This window comes from Abramis brama, assembly GCF_963993115.1.
Source record: "Abramis brama genome assembly, chromosome: 7".
In the NCBI taxonomy this organism is placed as follows: domain Eukaryota; kingdom Metazoa; phylum Chordata; class Actinopteri; order Cypriniformes; family Leuciscidae; genus Abramis; species Abramis brama.
The window spans coordinates 17,710,988-17,732,632 of record NC_139969.1 but is presented as its reverse complement, the minus strand read 5'-3'; the positions used below and the strand labels follow the sequence as shown (position 1 = coordinate 17,732,632).

The 21,645-nt window shown below is 37.8% G+C and overlaps 2 protein-coding genes across 2 annotated transcripts; both read left to right on the top strand.

Moving 5' to 3' along the window:
• The first annotated feature begins 611 nt into the window (after positions 1–611).
• On the top strand, positions 612–2,594 carry opn4.1 (opsin 4.1). The gene has a single exon (XM_084119980.1). It carries the CDS (start codon positions 735–737, stop codon positions 2,235–2,237), a length of 1,503 nt encoding a protein of 500 aa, XP_083976106.1. The 5' UTR covers positions 612–734; the 3' UTR covers positions 2,238–2,594.
• A 468-nt stretch (positions 2,595–3,062) lies between these two features.
• Positions 3,063–5,391, top strand: tmem53 (transmembrane protein 53). Its single transcript, XM_084119987.1, has 3 exons — positions 3,063–3,283; positions 3,514–3,617; positions 4,358–5,391. Exons 1-3 carry the CDS (start codon positions 3,229–3,231, stop codon positions 5,051–5,053), a joined length of 855 nt encoding a protein of 284 aa, XP_083976113.1. The 5' UTR covers positions 3,063–3,228; the 3' UTR covers positions 5,054–5,391.
• The last annotated feature ends 16,254 nt before the right edge of the window (positions 5,392–21,645 follow it).

Sequence of the window (21,645 nt, the reverse complement as noted above, 5' to 3'; positions counted from 1 at the left end):
ATTCAAACTTCAAATGATATTATGAAAAAAGATCTATTCATGTGGAAGGGGACATCTTTCTCTGTGTCATTGCCATGTATTATCAAACACAATAAAGAAAACAAAGCATATGAAAAGTCTACATACAATGTTATCTCTAAAGTCTCAAAAAAAAAAAAATTTTCATCTTTTGTAATGCACATTAATTTAATATTTTTTATTATTGTAAAATGGGTTCTTATTTGAAAGGTGCTATACAAATAAAATTATATATATATTATTGTTTTGTTATATATTATTATTTCAATATGTTTGATAATTTAATATAATTCATAAATTGTTAATGCTCTAATATATATTTTACTTTAATTTCAGATATATAAGGCAGTATTATCTTATAATGGGTAAATGTGATAATAAAGCAAAATAGTCCAGAAATAGTTCAACATGATTTTAACAAGGTCAACATTTTGAGTGTTTTTGTTTACCATTGCCATAGGCCAAGTGACACTTTTTGACCATTACAACAAGCCAAGTTGTGAACTACTTAGTGATCAGTAATCACTTGGTGGTGCATTGATTAGTATATAAAAAGCTAATGTAGGGAGCCACCATTCACAGACTGACACAAAGAGGAGAACAGCACTGTTTATTTAAAACAAGAATGTGACCTTTTTTTCCCAATTATTTTAACAGAATTTCCTTCAGTTTTGTATAAAAAATAAATTTAGGACTGAGACATCAAGCCACACATCATGAGCCATCACTCTTCATGGAGAGGGCATCATTGTGCCCCTGGAGACAACAACTGCACTGCAGGCTTTAAGGAGTCCCTGGGCAGCAAGAACTACAAGTTACTCCATGTGCCTTTCCATGGGCCGACCCACAGCCACCACCATGAGCCTCCACACCCGTTTCCCACCGTGGATGTTCCTGATCATGCTCACTACATCATCGGCGCTGTCATTCTAATAGTTGGCATCACCGGAGTGATTGGAAACGCACTGGTGATCTACGTGTTCTGCCGGAGCCGTACTCTTCGCACTGCAGGGAACATGTTTGTGGTGAACCTGGCTGTGGCTGATTTCTTCATGTCCCTCACTCAGTCGCCCGTGTTCTTTGCAGCCAGCCTGCACAGGCGCTGGATCTTTGGTGAGCGCATTTGTGAGCTCTACGCCTTTTGTGGTGCCCTTTTTGGGATCTGTTCCATGATGACTTTGACTGCCATTGCTGCTGATCGTTGCCTAGCCATAACTCAGCCTCTTGCCTTGGTGGACAACGTTAGCCGACGCAAAGCAGGCGCGGTGTTGGCCGTTGTGTGGCTCTACTCCCTGGGCTGGAGCCTTCCGCCTTTCTTTGGCTGGAGCGCTTATGTTCCAGAGGGTCTTCAAACTTCCTGTTCTTGGGACTATATGACCTTCACTCCATCAGTTCGAGCGTACACCATCTTGCTCTTCATTTTTGTGTTCTTCATCCCACTAGGCATTATTGTCAGCTGCTACTTTGGAATCTTCCAAGCTATCCGAGCAATGGGAAAGGAAATTAGAGAGTTGGATTGTGGGGAAACGCAGAAGGTGTATGAACGCATTCAGAACGAATGGAAGATGGCGAAAATCGCCCTCCTGGTCATTTTGCTTTTTGTAATATCCTGGTCGCCCTACTCTGTGGTAGCCCTCACCGCCACGGCTGGCTATTCCCATCTCCTGACCCCCTACATGAATTCAGTACCCGCTGTGATTGCCAAGGCCTCAGCCATCCATAATCCCATCATCTACGCAATTACGCATCCAAAGTATCGGGCGGCTATTGCCCGTCACATTCCAGTACTTCGCACCATCTTACGCGTGAAAGAGAAGGAGCTCCGTTCCTCTTTTAGTTCCGGCAGTGTTAGTTCCCGTCGTCCAACCCTCTCCAGCCAGTGCTCCCTGGGAGTTAGCATCGGCAATGCAGCACGAGCTAACGGCCGCTGGGGGAAGAAACGCTTGTCTTCTGCTTCAGATAGTGATTCTTGCTGGACTGAGAGTGAGGCTGATGGTTCCAGCGTCAGTTCCTTGACGTTTGGTCGTCGTGTGTCCACCGAGATCTCTACAGATACTGTCATTCTTTCACCAGGGTCAAGTAATAGCACTGCCAGTGGGCAGAAATCAGAGAAGGCCCACAAAGTTGTAAGTGTACTGGTGCCGTCAATTACTTTTGAAACAGATGCAGCAGATGAGTCCCTGTCTGATGGAAAGGCTTTGCTCCTCGGAGGGAACTAAGGGAATGACGCAGCTATAGGGTACTAGTAACTTTAGTAGCTTTGACCTATTATTTTTTATTAAGAATAGATGTCCTTATTTACTCTTTGCATGTCGTGAACAACCCTTGTCTTGTTAGTTTTGTGAACTTTGTTTTTGAAATGAAATGATTTCCAGGTTATGTGTGAACTTAGAAAATGTATTATTATTTAAATAATAAAACCGGAATAATAACCATCTTGTTTTTTTCTGGTGTGATCAAGATATTGTGGCATGTAGTGTGAGTAAATGTATGTTTACATATAGCCTATATAATGTTATTAAATGAATATAATGTTTGGCATAATTTTTATTTAAATAAAACAGCATTTACAGTTATCATCAGTAGTCCTGCTTATTCTGACATTGTGTATTTATATTCTAATGTTATTTAATTCTAATTTTATTTCAAATTTCAGTGAAGCCACAATACAACAAATTCAGAAAAACGTGGTGGCCTGTTTCATAGGGTCAATACCAAACTTTTACTACAACTAAAAATGTACAAAAAACATTTTGTTCATTGTACATTTTGTTCATTGTACATTCCTAAACCTGCTCTAAAAATGAAGACACTTCAAGCACACTTAAAATGTATGAATTTCATTGCATCAGAAACAGAATATAAAACAATGCATCTTTTCTCAGAACTAAAGGGGTCATATTAATTTTAAACAGCATATCTATTGGTTTTAATGTCATTTTTATTATCAACTATTAATCTTTTGGTAAAACGGTTTGCTTGAAAAGTGACTTTTATTTTGAATTTTTGACTGTGACTTGTGAATTGTGACCCGGATGTTCTATGAAACAATGACACGCTGATGTTGCCGGCTTCACTCGTGTTGTATTATCTTCTTCAATCGCCAATGTATGTGACTGTCCGCTCCGCCGCACGAGAGCTGTGAAACGCAACACTCATTTGAAGCGAAATATTAATGGCAGACAGAAGATTTAGGAAATAACTGTCAATATGGGGGATGATGGTATAGACTACAACATAGTTTTTCCAGAGGCACTTATCTCAGGTAAGTGTTGTTCTGAGGCTGACAGCCGCACTGGGTTGTTTGTTTGATTAATTCTTTGTTGATATGTTCAGTCTATTCAGCGCAAATGCATGGAAGCCTGCAACCTGTGTTTATAACCGTATAGGCGATAAATTAGAGAGCTTTAATAATAATAGGGATTTCATGTCAACCACTAGGTGTGTGTATCATTGAATCCGTGTTGTATGGATACGTTATTCTTGTGTTGACAGAGAAACACTGGCGCGGATCAAAGGAGCCAGTCGTTATTCTCCTTGGCTGGGCAGGCAGCAGAGACAAACATCTCGCCAAATACAGCTCCATTTATAACGAACAGGTGACACATTTTCCTAAAGGCCTTGAAAACATACATATGTTGGAGTTTCTTTAATAATGGACACTTTTGGCCCTGTAAAGTTTCAAAAAAAAAACACACACACTTTAGCTAGTTTGTTTTCTACTAACATACATGCACCACAGAGTCTTTTTTCCCAGTCACAAACATTTCCATTACACACAATGTCATTTTCACAACATCTGATATGATGTGTAGTCTTTAAAACCATTCTGTACATTAAATCAGGCATAATATTTTGTGTATCATGAATACCCCCATTCAGTCTTACTAATACAATATAAATTTATTTTTTTTATTTATTGTATTCATGCATAGCCAATGTCTTATATTTAATATCAAGCATGATAACTTGCATAACCTTTCAGAACTTTTTATTAAATGTATAATAGTTTGTTGTGAAAATTAAAAAAAAGTATATAAAAAAGTAATCTATAAATAATTTTTACACAATATATATATATATATATATATATATATATTGAATGTTTTATTTTCTTTGATTATCATAGGCCTAATATATATTTTTTGTAATATTTTAGTATTTTTTTAATCAAAAGTTTTAATGTGACCTTTATATATATATATATATATATATATATATATATATATATATATATATATATATATATATATATATATAAAAAGAAAATCATTGGAGACTTAGATTGAAGTTACACCCATGTATAATGTTCTTACAACAGCTTCTCATTTATTTGCAGGGATGTGTGACTCTACGCTACACGGCTCCTTTGAAGACTGTTTTTATTTCAGAACCGTTGGGCTATAAGGAACTAAGAAGCACTGCGCACAAATTACTTGAACTTCTGTATGACTACGAGGTGGAGAACAACCCAATTTTCTTCCACGTGTTCAGCAATGGGGGCTTCATGCTTTACCGCTACATGGTCGAGTTATTGCTTAGTCACAAGCAGTTCAGCACTCTGTATGTGGTGGGCACAGTTGTGGACAGTGCACCGGGCAGCCAAAACATTATAGGGGCGCTCAGAGCGCTCAAAAGCACTTTAGGGCCTAAAGTCAATGTGCTACTGCAGTACTTCCTCCTGGCACTGTTTGCTGTGGCGGTTTTCCTTCTCAGGATTGTTTTGTATCCTGTGACCAAGTACTTTCACAAGAACCACTATGATGCCATGACGGATCACCCGGCGCCCTGGCCTCAGATGTACCTCTATTCCAGAGCAGACCGGGTGATCAGGTACAGGGATGTGGAGAAGATGGTTAAAGTGTTGCGGGAGAAAGGGTTGACAGTTGAAAGTTTTGATTTCATCACCCCTGCCCATGTGAGCCTGTACAGAGACTGTCCAGAGGACTATTCCAACAGGTGCAGGACGTTTCTGACCTGCTGCATGACTACTTCAGAGACCCTGGCGAAAAAGCGCCTCCAAGTGCATCACTGATTATACAGTTCTTGATCGTCTATATAATATACACAATGTACATTTATATGTGCTCATCCTATTTGTGAAATAAAAGCACTGCTGTTTAATAAATTAAACAAACTGATCTTAAGCCCTACATGAAGTTTAACAGGGTTAAATTTGTACCCAAATCTCTGATGTATTTGTCTTATGCTGTGAATTAAATTGTAATTTATGGAGTTATTGACTTGTCACAATATTGAGACTTTTAGACATTGTGAATGAGTACATTTGTGTATCTAGACATTGTGAATGAATAATGTATTAATGTATTTGACTAATGTGCCTTCCTTAAATAAAAGCTTCTGTTAACTAAACTTGATTATTGTCAACCTTTCCAAATGGAAGTTTGTGGTACTGGTAAGGTTGTGGAAAACCTGCTTAGACTAATCTTACAAGTTTGTCAAATCATTTTTACAAACAATGACTAATTGCTGGCTGTGGCCAGTTTTCTAAACTGCTTGGACTAGTCTTACAAGTTAGTCATCTAATGCTTTTCTCTTAAGACTGGACCTTAGTAAAAAAAGACTGATTAGGTTCACTGCTGGTTGCTTGGTTTATAGCATCTGGCCTTTGCTGTTCTGGCTAGTTCTTAAGATTGTGTCTTAAACAGCAACTGGCCCCAAATATAAGGGAAAGTAACACAATTTAAAAGGTTTATAGTGATTATACATTTGTGATGGGAAAATGAGACTTCAAAACTGCAAATCAATTGAATCACTTGAAACTGTGCACACAAAGCACATCTGGTGGAAAATGTGGTGTAAAAACAATGAGAATGCAGCAAGGAAATCAGGTTTGATTTAAGATGGTTTTCATATTTAAAAAAAATCATCATCAATCACAAACGAAAGGATGGGTCATGGAAATTCATTGTTCATCCCTGAAACTGGAACTAGACTGGTCACAGCAACAAACACGTCCATTGTATAACTTCTATGCTTCTTTGTATTCATATTGTGAATTTGCCCAGTATTTAACCAGATTCTTTGGCTCAGCTGGCTGGAATTGTGTCATCACGAGCCTACATTCATACTACATCCTATCCGATTCCTGTATACCAACATATAGAATATTTTCAAGTGTGCAGTACGTTCACTAGGCTACACTCAAATTTTTCATAGAGAGATATTTCACTCCAGGCAGGTAAAATTGGCCTTTGTCAGTCTTGACAGTCAGCCAGTTTGTGATCAGGGGGGCTTCAAATTGGTCAGGCAGAGGTTCTCATGGCATGTCTCCGACTGTCACGTCTGACATTTCAGAGCGAGTCACTGGCATTTGTCTCTCTGGAAAAGCCGTCTGTGGCACTTCATATATCATTTCGCGCCACTGATAGGAAAGAGAGAAAGAGAGGAGTTTATTTATATGTTTAGACAGATGAACATCGCTTATTGGACTGCATTATGAACGAACTGCTTTCTGCCTGGTTGGTCAAGCTGCTTGCGTTGCTTGTTATGTGCTTGCTTGAAAAAGTTAAATGGTTACGAATGATTGAATGGTTGTATGATTCATTCATTCATTCATTCATTCATTCATTCATTCATTCAATCAATCTTTATTAAGGACACAGAATCCCGGTCCATAGTGTTAAAAGAAAACAAAAAGGAAAATAATAATAATGAAAGCAAAAAAAATAAAATAAAAAATAACAAAAGTATGACTTTTAGTTTAACCAATTTCAATCAAATAATATAGTTGTCTTATCCTAACTAGTTATTTTCTATTTTAAATGATTTTTATTCGGATTATTTTCATGTATTATTGTGGAAGAACATGCTTTTCTTTTGCTTCTTCATGCCTTAGTTCATTAGTAATGGTAACAGTTCTGTCTGTATTCAGCTGTAGCACATTCGTTTCAGTAGAGGTCAGTATTTCTCCATGATTCACCTATTGTGCTTTTAACAAAGCCACCTTCTCTCCGTTCCTTTTCCTTTGAGTGTTTTGTGTTGACCACTGTCCTTTTTCACTGACCCAGTTGTTTCGAGGCTCAAACTATAGGCTACTTTCTATTATGCTATGGTACATGTCTATGCCAAATAATTAAGCACAAGATGTAAACTGAGCTAATATTATTCTTCACATCTAATATGTCACTCAGACCAGGATTAAGAAACATTCAATCTGAGGTTAAGAGGAGAAGACGACCTTTTGGCTTTCAGAGAACTTTTATCATTGGATTTCTTTTAAGCAGCAGGCATGTGTAATTGACAGCACACTGTATAATGGCGACGCCTGGAAAAAGTCCTGAAATTGCCCTGAGAGTTAATGAAGTCGCACAGTGTGATGAGGGAAGATTGTGGTGGTGGAAAGGGGTCAACAGGCCTCTTCAGCCCTCTCGTCCATGGAAAATGGCTGCTGTCAGCCGCCGAACATTATGGGAATCTGAATGCCCACACAGCACACTTGCCCAGAGATTAATGATTTAAAATAGAGGCGTTTGGCAGACAAGCCTAATTTTCAATGTAGGGAAACAGTGAGTTAGAAAACGGTTGTGTAATTAAGTGCATTAAAAAAAAAATTATAATAATTACATTACACATTTTTTCCAGTTATGTATCTACATAAAACACTGGCTACATTCAGAATGGAATATAGCTTACGACCAAATACTGCTACGTGTATCCTGCACACTATTTTGTTAAATAACAGAATTAGTTGGCATTGTTCCAATATTATTCAATAACTGTTTTGAACATTAGTGTGCTTCATTGTTGTCACATGACCTCATCACATTGCATGTACAAAATTGCTGTCCAGTAATCCACCTCTAAAAATGGTAATTTTGCTATTTTAATCCAATTTTGTGCAAACATGTTTTTTTTCTAATCAAATAATGAATAAAGAAAGAGATTAATGAAATTCCTTCTGTTCATTCAATGCATTAGAAATTGATGGTCAAGATAAGTGCGTTGCATTTTGGGATATAGTAGCTTACCCCAAGCAATAAGCTCTGCTGTATGCAGCACATTTTGGGAAATGTAGGCTAGTAGGTTCATCCATGTATTCAATAGAGAAAATATACATACAGTATACATTGTATGTACATACTATGCAGCAATAGTAAGAGTATTATGGTAGTATGCTATTACGAACACATCCATATAAGACTTACCTTGTTTCCGTGCTGTAGGTCTGGGTGTAATGTCCAATCTTGAACAACAGATGGCAGTATCGGCCAAAGCATTGTTTTTTTTAAAGATAAGAGCCTAAAAAAATGAGCAAAACAGTTGGCCAAAATCACAGAGAAATGTCTAATTTTGTGTCTAACAAACCCGCTTAGAATGCACTTTCCTTAGCACATAAAAGCGAAAGTCCTGTGGCTCGACTTTTACTTCTCTTATATTTATTCAATGCAGTTACGGTCAGATATCTGTTTAGCTGTTTGCAAACGAGAGATGAAGCTCAGAACAAAATAAATTATTAAACAGACCCATTCACATTAGGTTATCACATGCACAGTGATTTCAGATTTTTTTTATTAATGATAGCATGTTACAATTTTTAGTAGTGGCACTTTCTTTTTGCTGGTGCTGATGGACAGCTGGTAATGTTCTTGACAATATAAAACAGGAGCATACCTTGAAATTAAAGATAACCTGCAGCATTGGCATTTACAGTCAATGGCCATCAAACACAGAGGGGGATGTCTGTGAATTTTCTAAATCTGTTTTTGGATTTTGTGACTGTCACTCTCTTTTACTTTGAGTTTAATGTCAAATCGTACATCTGTTTTTACATGCATTGCCCTTTGGATAACTGAGACAGACTGCTTGTGAAGATATACTGCCATATCCAATCACCATGCACTCATTGCTCCATTTCTGAAGAGCAATATCTGATATGATATTGTTGCTCTTATCCAAAGGGAAATGGGTAAATCTGTCATGACTGCAAGTTATTTGATAGCCCCTGAAGAAGTTTTGATCAAACTACATACCTTCTGAAGAATCAGAAAATTGATGATATAAATAAAATAAAACAAAATAAAAACAGAACAAAATAAATTTTTTTTTTAAATGGAACTGGATACTTTAAAAAAAGCAACATGCCTAAATATGCCTAAAGGTGAATTTTTTAATAATTCTTAAAGGGACACTTCCCCCCAAAAATTTTTTAATTTCCCCCCAAATATCTGCTTTGACATGAGGGTGAGTAAATGAATACAGAATTAGCATTTTTGATTGAACTATCCTTCTAATAAACTGTCTCATCATGAAATCTCTGCTGAGATGTTTTTGAACTGAAGATACTTCCAGCCCAGTCAATTCTAAAGCCTTGTTGCCCATGCCTGGGTTATGACCTGTCTTTCCTGAAGTTGGTTGTGTCAACACTGTTGTATTTTATGCGGCGTCTCAGGTTTAGAGGTTAACCATAAGCCGATGTCTCCGTCTGCTGCTTCCTCTTCCATCAGCTGTATATGTGTCATCTTTTGTTTTGCAGCTTTGGATGTCTGGTGTCAGGAAACAGACACATCACATCAGCCCATGTTTGTCCTTCCGTCTCCTTCACTCCCCCGCTTTTTTGGCACAGCGACCAGCGGCGCTTACAGTAAGCCTGCAGGGGCCATTCCGGCCCGCTGGCCTTTTCCTCCACACCTGTTTCAGAGGAGACATGTTGTGTTGGAGCTTCAAGTCCCTTCCACTAATGAGCAAAGCGTCCCACTGAAAGGAACATCGAGAGTCGGCCCCCCTCCCACTCGGGATGAAAGCGTAAGAGAGACATGACCAAAGTCGTCTTCGCTTTGACAAACATGAAAAGCTTCCCTGGTGTGTAACTTGAGGAATTAGACACTCAGAGAAAAGAGAAGGGCTTCCAGTCGGACTAGGCTTGCAACCGACCTCTCCAACCCCCCTTGCAAGTTTCCACTTATGAGAAAGAGGAGAAATGCAGAAGAAAGGGTGAAGGAAGAGAGAGGGGCCCTCGGCGTGCGAACAGCACCTCTCGGAGCGTGGGCTGCGCAATATTGTTCAAAGTGACTGCGCTTCACAGAGCCCCTTCAAGAGAACATCTCCGGCTCTTCACAGCCATCGCATCTGACAAGCAGCGGGCTCCTGTTAAAAGCACTGTCGAATTAGATCTACAAAACAAACCCATGCTATACACTAGAGGTGGACTTGGTTCGAGAGCACGTGTGTGCCTCAACGGCGCAGAGTTTGAAAGATTGAAAGTGTAAAAGTCCGACGACACCGGTCCCCGAGCACACGGGGTGTGTTTAATTTGACTGATATAGGGCGCCGCAGACGGAAGTATGTCTAATGAAGGGGAGAGATGTACTCTTGTGTGACAGCCCTCCAGAAGCAAGGGCTCACAAAAGCTCTACAGAGGCACAGAAACAAAGCAGCAGGCTTTTGATTCTGCCGTACAGCCGACACTTCAGCTTCTCTTGTTCTCTACGGCAAAAGTCCCTTTGTTATATGTTCTGTGTTATTGGATTTTCAAGTAGGCCTATATAATACTCAGATATAAGAGCAAAGAAATATAGAGTGGCCCTAAAAAGTATCTGGACACTCATTTAAAAATATATGAATGTCATGTGCATTGCATTTCAAACCCAGTAGCATGTATTTTAAAGAAAAATACAGCATTAAATTATTAATAACAGAGAGATTGTCCTAGGTTAGGGCAAAAGCATTTGAACACGTTCTGTCCATATTTAAATTAATACACAAATATATGTAGGACTTTAATCCTCCCATTAGGTATAACACTTTTAGGTCATACTTCTATTTATATATTTGTATTAGCCTGTATAACTGCGTATATATATATTTTATTATTAATTTTTAATTTTAAATACATTTTATTTAATTAATTTAATTTCATGTGCATCAATTACTTGAATTCAGTAATATCTGAAAAATATCTGAACAACATGTCCAGATCCTCTGGCAGAAAATTAGGCCCACAGCATTAAAGACACAGCAGAGTATTTCATTTTACACATGGGGTACTTTTTTATCCCTAGTATGAACCAAACCCATCTTAAGTGTTTGCTGCCAAAAAGTTTCATCTTGTCCATAGAACGTTTGAAAAGTAACTGACACTACTGGAGCTACGGGACGGGTTCTATGGTAAAAAAAAAAGAAGCTTTTTTGGCAGCAAACACTTAAGATGGGTTTGGTTCATACAGGGATAAAAAAGTACCCCATGTGTAAAATGAAATACTCTGCTCTGTCTTTAATGCTGTGGGCCTAATTTTCTGCCAGAGGATCTGGACATCTTGTTCAGATAAATGGCATCATGGATTCGATCAAATACCAACAGATACAAAATCAAAACCTGACAACCTGTGCTAGAAATCTTATAATGGGCCATGTTTGGATCTTCTAACAGGACAGTGATCCAAAAAACAAACATCAAAATCAAAACAAAAATGTGTCACTGAGCACAAAACCAAGCATCTGCAATGGCCATCCCAGTCCCTGACCTGAACCCTATAGAAAATGAGTGGGCTGAACTGAAGAGAAGAAGCACCAACATGGATCTGGGAATCTGAAGGAACTGGAGAGGTTCTGTATGGAGGAAAGGTTAGATTTTTGCTCATTTTTTTAATAAAATATCAAAAGGATTAACAATGCAGATTTATTTTTTATAGCCATCTTTGATCATATTTACCAAGGGGGCAAATAATTCTGACCAGCACTGTATACATACATACACACACATATATATTTAAATAAACAGTACTGTGCAAAAGTCTTAGGCACGTTAGTATTTTCACACAAAAAAAAGGTTTTAAACCAGTTATTTATATCTTTTGCTGTAGTGTGTCAGTAGGAAATATCAGTTTACATGTCCAGACATTCCTTTTGCCATTAATTGTAATAATCCAGTGAGATTTTGGTATGCACAAGGAGTCTGACAACAACCGGTGCTCCACACGGAGATCTGATCTCACCATCATCGAGTCCAACTGGGATTACATGAAGAAACTGAGACTACATGCAGAAGAACTGCGGCAACGTCCCCGAGACGCTTGAAGAAACCTGCGTGCAAAGCTACCTGAAAAATGATGTGCAAGTTACCTAGGACAAAAGCTGTTTTAAACACAAAGGGTGGTCACAGCAAATATTGATTTGATTTAGTTAATAGAAGTTGATTGATAAAATCCATTTATGACATTATTTTTTTAAAGCATCCTCACTTTTCACAGTACTGTAGCTTTGCAGGCAGGTTTCTTCAAGCGTCTTGGAGACGTTGCCACAGTTCTTCTGGATTTAGTCTCCCTCAGTTTCTTCATGTAATCCCAGATGGACTCGATGATGGTGAGATCAGATCATAAGCATACCGGCTGTTGTCAGACTCATGCAAAAATCTCACTGGATTATACAATTAATGGCAAAAGGAATGTTTGGAAATGTAAACTGATTTCCTACTCATACACTACAGCAAGAGATATAAATAACTGGCTTAAAACCATTTTTTGGGGTGAAAATACTATCATGCCTAAGACTTTTGCACAGTATGCATGTGTGTGTGTGTATTTGACAGCACTAATATATATATATATATATATATATCATTTTTGAGTAAAAAAAAAAAAAATTGTTCTCTTGGATTTGTTTCAGACTAGGCTCTGCTCTCTTGTCTAATGAGAGGCCCTTCAGCATTGCATTAGTCTGAGTGGGCATTCTGACATTTTCCCACTATTACAGATCTGGACTGACTGAGGCTGAGCAGTGGTCTCTGTCTCTGCAGTGTCAGGGAGCTGAGCCAAGAGAAAACCTTGACATTTTGTTCAGTGACTCATCTGAACCATGGATTATTATGTTTTATTTTTTTGCCATAATGTTTTTCATCTTTTAATTAGTGTATTACGCTGTTATTTTCAACAACGGTGTGCACTGCATAGCCAATGTGTTATGTTCTGAGGAATACCTGTATATCAATCCTGAATGAAAAATCTATATTTAAAAGCATACATTTATTTCAATTATAAAGAATTATTTTAAAAATGATCTGTTGCCATCTTACAAATGACATGTTTTTTTTTTATTTAATGGGTTATATTCCTGCGAAAACACCTCATGTAAATAACAGAGGCTCCTGTGGAGCAACAACCTTGACATCATTATAATAATCTTCTTTGTGTGCTTAAGAGGGTAGGACTGTGTTTAGCTTTGGTCCCATTAGTAAAAATCTTATGATTTATGCAGTTGCCGGTAGACTAATATCTTTAAAATTTTGCCTGGGACAACGATTCATCTTTAAGAATGATGAGAGGAGGTTGCTCTCTATGCAAAACGCATTAAGGCTAAATGAGGAGTCTATTACTCAAATCTGGCTGATAATCTGTTAGACCTCGCCAACTAAGGAGATTTAGATATGTCACCGCGATGATGGGCCCCACCTCCTCAGAACATCACACCAGCCTGATGTTTAAAAAGAAACCTCTACATTTCCCCTGGACACACATCACTTATCAGCATATCTGTTATCGTACCACAATTAATCTGTTCTTCCACTCCCACACACCCCATGAGGGGTTCATCGTGTGCGTGAAACACTCAGGAGACCCATGGCAACAGCCACATGTGTGTGGGAAAAGCCTGTTTATCATTGGGTTAATTAACACGCAGGGGTTTATTCCTTCACCGCACACGTGACTAGCTGTTCAGTGCAGCAGAAATGATCACGTGTCTCCCTGCTGCTCTTTTGTCTCAGTCATATAAATTTAATTAATAACAATAAACCCTTGCTGTGTTTACTGGTAATTATATTTAGGCCTACTGTATACAGTTGGTTCAAAAGTCTGAATGCACTAGTGGAAATGCTCACTTTTGTCTAATAGCCTAATAGTTTTTTTTTTTTTTTTTTTTTTTTAAACCTACAGATTATATTATCAGCATCACAAATTAAGTAAAAAAAATAATAATAATTAATTGAAAAAATGTACATGAATTTCAGAATGTCTTAGTATTTGGTCTGTCCTCTTTTTAGCACTTCCACCAACATGAACTCCACATGGCTGATGCCACAAATTTGCTTCTTAAAATCTTAAATAGGCTATTTCTTCTTTATTTTAACAAATACATTTTGTTTATAATTTTTCCAAATAATGTATTAAAAAAATCTGTGTATTTTCTAGTGGCCTCAGAAATTTGGACCTCATCATATGAAAAAAAGAGAAAGAGTGTGTTCTGTGCTAATGTCTCGACGGTTACAGACCTCCGTACTCCAGGGGGCGATAGCCGATAGCGTCACTTTCAGATGCTCTATTAAGATAGACGTGTTATTATTAATTTAGGCAAAGAACTTTGATTTAGGTATTAACTGTTGTTTCCCCAATGAGGGTAGTTTACCTAAAAGAGAAAACCGACCATAAAAAAATACATATACACGTATCCCCACTGAGCTTACGTAGCTAACGTCTGCGTTTAAGAAATTGCGTCGAAAGTTAACGCTTAGGGCCTACAGCTAATACCTTTTACAGTCTATGGCTAATACCAGAGAATGTCTAATAAGGCGCTCTTTTCACTCGAGGCATGGACAACACAGCTGACACAGGTAAATACACGTGCTAGAAGAGTTTTTGTTTTGTTTGTTTCTGGTCCCGCTTCGGATGCCACGATGCCATCAAGCGGTATCTCTGGTCGTAATCAGTCCTTCACTGACCAATCAGCGTTCATTAGCAGAATGCTAGCGTGTTATGGGCAACAACAACTCAACTTGTAAGAAATCGAAAGGACATAAGTACTCGTTCATTCAACTTTCGACCTATAACCCATGTTGAACTTGCAAAACTTAGAATCAAATCTGAGAATTCTCAACGGCAATCGGATGAAAGAGACAAATTTAGCCGTCTAGCCCCATAGACTCCCATTCATTTTGCACTCATGGGCGATCGCCCCCAGTGGATCTCTGGTGGAGCTACAACCAAAAGTCGGTACAATAGGACTTAATAGGGAGTGGGCAGGCTCTCCGTAGACGGGCTCTGCTAATACCAAACAAAATGCAGACTATGTTTCCATGTTGCGCAGTAGTTAGTGCTACTACTGCAAAAGATACTTACGAGAGACATGATCTCTATTGAGCCGGAGTGTTTGGCGGACAGCAAGAGGTAATGTGCGATTTCCTGGCATTGAAATTCAGACCAATTAAACACAACGAATCACATCTTTATTATGAAAATGACGTAAGATAGGATAGAGTGGGGGGAAATGCCCCCCTTAAGGACTGTGTATTTTTCCCCCTTGTGAAACAAAAGGTAAATGTGTCTAGATTCAGTTATCCTAGTTTTCAGTGACAATGACATAAATTATAAACCAAGTGTGAAAAATGTCCAGCGTTTTCATATTATTAGATTTTTAACACCCACAGGTGTAGTAAAATGCCCCCATTCTGAAAAAAGCAATTTGCTTTATACATTTACAGCAAATTCAGAGTACAAGCAGTTTTGGCTTAAAATTAAAAAGACAAGCCAAAATAACAATAGATAAATATTAATATTTATGAATGAAACATGCTGAAAATCAGCCTATTTTAAAAATGTCTTTAGCTGATGCTAACTGGCTAGCTGATGCTAACGAGGTAATTTTAAAAAATAAAGTCCAAATATTTTTATTCAACCACCTAGTTAGATTATATTTGATGGGAAAATATAAGGATGTGATGTTCAGACCATGGTAACTACAGTAATTATGGTAGTAGGAAGCCATGCTCCCTCTGGGGGCGTTTTACCCCATAGACGAGGTTTGAAAAAAAATAAAAAATAAATGTCATTCTAAAATATAATTATATTTTCGTTAAATAACATGTACTCCCTAACTACAGGCCTTACTATTCTCATATCATATATAATGGTGATGTTCTGCAAAACAACAAGCTTTTTTCCCCCAAAACAACACTTTTTTTTTCTTACTGCTGAAAATTAGATCACTTACTATGAAATTTTCTCTCAGGTACGTCACCGGCATAAGCTTCACAGTGAATACTTCTACATCACTCTTGTCAACTTTTCCCCCACTCTACCCTATATCAGTTTGGTTCTCATTCTGAGAGAAAGCAGCATTTTGTCTGTCCTGTGATATTAATTTCGGCTGCTGTCAAGCTTTTTTCTTGTTTAAATGGACAGTTTGACATTTCTTGGGAAAATGAATCATAACCGGGGTTGAAGTAGTAGGCTACAGTGTGGAATTACCACATTTGGAATTACCATATTAATTACTCACCCTCATGCCGTTCCAAACCCGTAAGACATTCATTCGTGTGTTCGAATGTGCGTCGGAGATTAATATTTTGTAAATAAATTGGTAAATTATGTTTTTTTGCACAAACAAAGCACTCGTGTCACTTAAAAAACATAAAATTGAGGTTAAACTCCCTGGGTTACATGGATTACTTTTATGATGTCTTTACTACCTTTCTGGGGCTTGAAATTGGTAGTTGCGTAGGCTGTCCATGGAGGGACAGAAAACTCTAAGATTTCATTAAAAAGATCTTAATTTGTGTTCCCAAGATGAGTAATTAATGACAGAATTTTCATTTTACTTTTCATTTACTTTTCACACACACACACACACACACACACACACACACACACACACACACACACACACACACACACACACAATAAATTATTCTTATAAAACATTCATATTCAACATTCTGTCTTTTGGTAGCCCTTTTTCAACTTACAATATGATTGATGTTTTCTTTGTTTGTTTTTAAGGAGCTGCCAAATGGATTCTTTTGGACGATCCCATAGACCAGTACTGTCATGGGAGTCTCAGGTAAGAGCAAGCTTAAGTGATAGCTGAAAGTGATATCTCGGGTCTTGTATGTTGAGGTCTGTACTCAGAATAGACGTTTAAAGGAGCACTCAGTACTTTTTGTCCTTATTAAATTGTTTTACATATGAATTATACTTTTTGAAATATGAATATTCAGCAGATTCACCCACACCCACACCAACAACAACAACTAAGCGTGTCTTTAAATGTTATTGGCAACTTTAGTAAGAAACCCACAGGAACTGCAAAGCGATATACATTTATGATTTTTTTTGTAATTGTTTTGTATCAGTGCTGTCCAAAACTTTGTTGAAATTAATTTTTTTACTGTCAAAGTGCTTGGCAGGTGACGGAGGTAAAACCGCAGCCTCTCAAACCTAGGAAAATGGGCGACCTGTACAAGGCAGATCTTGTTTTGAACGGCCGTTTGTTACTAATTAATGGACTGCGGCCCATTCCTGGCCTGAAGTTAAACATAAGCGGCGTGAATTAAACATGGGCATTCCTCATCTTGGCACTACTTAAACTCTACGAGACAAAACCCAATGGAACGACTGTGACCGCGCCTGCCATTGGGCACTAAATGCATGCTGATGTGCACTTCACTTCACCCCACCCCCTGTGCATAAATTGCCACCTTCAGCGGCTGCCAATAGCATTAGCACCCAACAAGATCACCTCGACTGACAATAGTTAATTTGCGCTAATGATGCTTTATTCCTCCCATTACATTAAATCATTTCCCTTCACTGCTCAACCTTTCCGTGTGCCAGTGTGATTCCCTCCCTTGCACAATGTCATTTAAATAATAGAAACATGATCTACAAAATATTACCAGCACATTATGTGATCTGAACAGTATTTACCTGACCCCTGGCTGGGAAGAAGCAATCGGCACATTAAAGCGCTCATTTCACATCCTCATGCCGTCTTTGATGATGCTTTTAGGCTTCTCTAGAGGAACATTTTTCTAAACTTTTGCCACTCTTGGGAAAAGTAAAAGTTTTATTTCACTCGAATTTCACACTGTCAGAAAATAGACTACATCCGAGTCTCAGTAATAGAATGAGACTGGTCAGCCCTGCAGCACTGGGTGTCTTTCATTTAAATGACACTACTCTGAAAGGATAGGCATAAGTACTGCGGAGGGATGGCATTTTCAGCACTGTTACATCACTTTTAATCGGATAGATGTGTGTAATTGGTACCGTATAAGCATGAATAAGTTTTAAGAATATTACACCAGAACAGAGAGAGTGTACTCTAATATTGCTTTAAGATAAAGTACACCAATGGGGGAACATTAACTTTTTTATGCTAATTTGTACCACTTGTCTTACTGGGAATTATCTTCTTGTACTACTTTTATCCTGTATTTAATAAAGTTTACTAAAAAGAGTTAGGCGATGAAAACTACCAGAAGGATTTACAGAGGTTTCTTACTGCACTTATTCAGATGTAGTACTTTCTTTTCTTGGTTTGTTTTGCATTATTTTAGTTTACTGTTTTAGCTGATTGTTTAAATAAAATAGAGCCGGATAGAAAGTCTCTCCATAGAGCTGTGCCTTTGCTAATGTCTGAAAAGCTGTTGTTCCTGCATTAGTTCTAATGCGATATTTTCCTTTTATAACTTTTTACGTTATATTGTAGTCGATTTTTGTTGGATATCTTGATGCTTACTGGAGTTATCACAAAAATGAAGCAATTGTTGACATTGTGTGTGTTTTGTTGCATTCTTGAATTTATGTATTCATTCTCTTTTACTCGACTGTAGAGCCTGTGTAAATGAAAAACGTTTCTTTGTGAAAATGGCTATCACAACCTGAGTGAGCAGGACTTAGCCCTGGTCAACAGTAAGGCTTCAATCTCATTAGCAGTTGATTAATGAAAGAGACTGTAACATCATATTAAACGTAGCAGCACATTCGCAAAGAGGCAATTTTACAATTGGTCTAGAGTTATGGGTGCATATGTGGAGGGATCAGTTTGAATAAGGCATTGCTCATTCGTTATCTTTAATTGTTCCTGAGGAAGCTTTTAGTCTGGGTGAAATATGATTCTATTAGAAAACGATGCTTTCCCATTTAGAGCAAACAGACATGAATTATCTCATTTGGACCCTTTTCAGGACTGTGCTGCTGTGTTATATTGTGAGGGTTTAAGAGCCTTACAGTTTCATGCTTCCGTTTGAATAGAAGCGATTGTTCCTCTGCAGTGGAAATGGAAAGGAAATCTGAAGGACAGAACTGAAATATGTTTTATTTGTGAACTCTGTGAAGTGCAGAAACTCTCCGATTTCTGCATGGTATAATAAAGTGTGCTTCATAATTTTACGTTTCAATTTGTAGGTATATAGGCAATGTCTGAAAAGTTTTGTGAAAGTGTTGTAGCATTGATGTATTACTTTTGAATATATATTTTTTGTAGCTCATGTTGAACCTCATCTGCAATTAGAAAATAATGTAAAAATAAGACAAAATACTGTATATGTAGAGTCGATATGCAGTTCCATGTTAGGCCATTTTTTGTTCCTCTCTGTGAATTCTTGTATTAAGAACTGAATTTTAGATCTCTGGCATAATTGACTCACATACAACTGTCAGACCGAAAAACACGAAACTGCAAAATGAATGATAAATCCATCAATTTTCCCTGACTTGTCATTACCCAGCGCTGAATGACATACTGGGCCTAATATTTTATTTTTGCGTATCTGACAGTTGTCCATGTATGGATTTGATATTATCTGATGGTCTACGCTTTGCTTCAACTCTGCAGTAATAAATATCAAGACATATAGAATGGTCAAGCTCTAATTTCTCTTGATATTTTTTTTATCCTCTCTTCCGACACACGGATTTACTTTGCGCGCCTCAAATGTACTTCACATATACACACACAATTATGTTCAAAGGTGCCATTAAATTTGCTCGACCAGTCATTCGCACTTACCTGTGAGTCAGAGTAGCCCTCATGTAAAATCCTTGTCTCTTCATTCCATTTACCGATATATCAAATGATTTACCCTCGAATGGGACAGTGTTACAGTAACGATTAACCATTAACATTATCGCTTGTAAGACTCTTGACACCCAAGGAGTTAAGTAGCTTTTTGCATGGGTGACATGTGAGTGAAACATAATAAAGGTAATTTACTGCAAGGCAAATTCCATAGCTAAAGGGTTCCCATGTTAAATAGCTCAGTGACCTTTAGCGGCTGATTACATAAAGGAGGCACAATCAGATTAGAGCAGGGAGGGAAAGGTCAAGCGCATTCGCAGTGGTGGCCATTTCGGTCTACCTGGAGAGGCATCGTCTCAGAGCGCCGTCCGAAAAAGCAGCCGTCGGCTGGGGGCGAGGAGGTAGTTAGCCTTTGTGCCCCAAGAGCCGTTTACGTAAAGGCCACCATCTGACATGCTCATGCGTCCCCTTGCTTTTATGTCCCAACGGATGGCACTGTATGTGAGAGCGTCTTCAACCTGAATGATCTGCAGAAGGACCTGTGCTTCAGGATGTTGAGTTTTGTTGTAGTGAAGTCATGTGAAAATCTGAATGTCAAGCGTCTGAATTCAGTAGAGTGATTTGGGATGTTTTTTTATTTTTTTTTTATTGGCCTGTCATTCTCTCTGAGCTGATGCTCTCAGCTTATACCATTGATAGCTGATATTGTTAACTTGTTCAGGTACCAAATCACGTTAGCACAAAAATCTATAAACTAATCAGCACAAATACAGTTACCCTTATGCATGTAGGGACCACATACATAATTCACTCAAACATTTTAATGATTTTGTTTGAGTGGTATTGTACAAACTTAGTTTTGACTACTAGATGCAATGAAGAATGAGGTGGACTGAGCGATATTTGAGCCTGTGTCTCAACACTTGCAACACAGTGTCTCAGATCACATGCACTGACTATAAATTTCTAAAGACGTTTCTCATTTTTAGCACAATAAATTACTTCATAACCATTATATGTTCTTAGTAAATTTTTTACAAAACATTGTTTGATAGTTAGTTGACATTGATTTTCTTTTCTGGCATACACTAAGAAAGAAAGAAAGAATTGTCTGTGTATGTGTGTAATATAATAATAATAATATATGTTGCATTAGCTAATTTTTTAATCATCTAAATTGAACAAGCAGCAAAATTATTTTTTTGGGTGTTGATCCTGTATGAACTCTGCCATTACTGTATTAATATTCTACTGTATATTGCCATTAGATCATGGTTGGGCATTATTATTTCCGAAAAGCTTTAATAGTATAACTTTGTGTTTTCCCTGTTCAGATCTCATCTGAAGTTATGCTTAACCTTGAAGGAGGCACTTTGTCTTATTTGATCCAGCATGCATCCAATACATAGACAGGACCAATATGTGAAATGTGTGCTTGCTTTGGAGTTCACCTTGCAAAACGAGGCCTTCCAAGGTACAAGCAACTAATTTGCATAACCACAGTGTAGGTTTCAGTCATCTAGGACCAATCCATTTGATTTTTCATAACACTTGTGTGCATACACAAGTGCATACCACTTACATGAAGTGTAAAACAAACAAATACCAAGAGTGTCTACGTTTCAATAGTATAATTATATTGACTACTGTACCATTCAGTTAGAGAACGGCTTTGTAACACCGAACTCATTGTATATAAAAAAAATGGAAAAGCAGTGTGTGTTCACAAAAAAATGCCAGAGTTTCATAGAGATGATAGAGTAATATTTTGCACAGTGCAGTTACAGACCCAGTGGAGGGTCAGTGAATGGTAGAAAAATGGCAGCTTAGAAAAAGCGGCGTTATCAAGTGGCTTTTCTCCACTTGTTGACAGGAGAA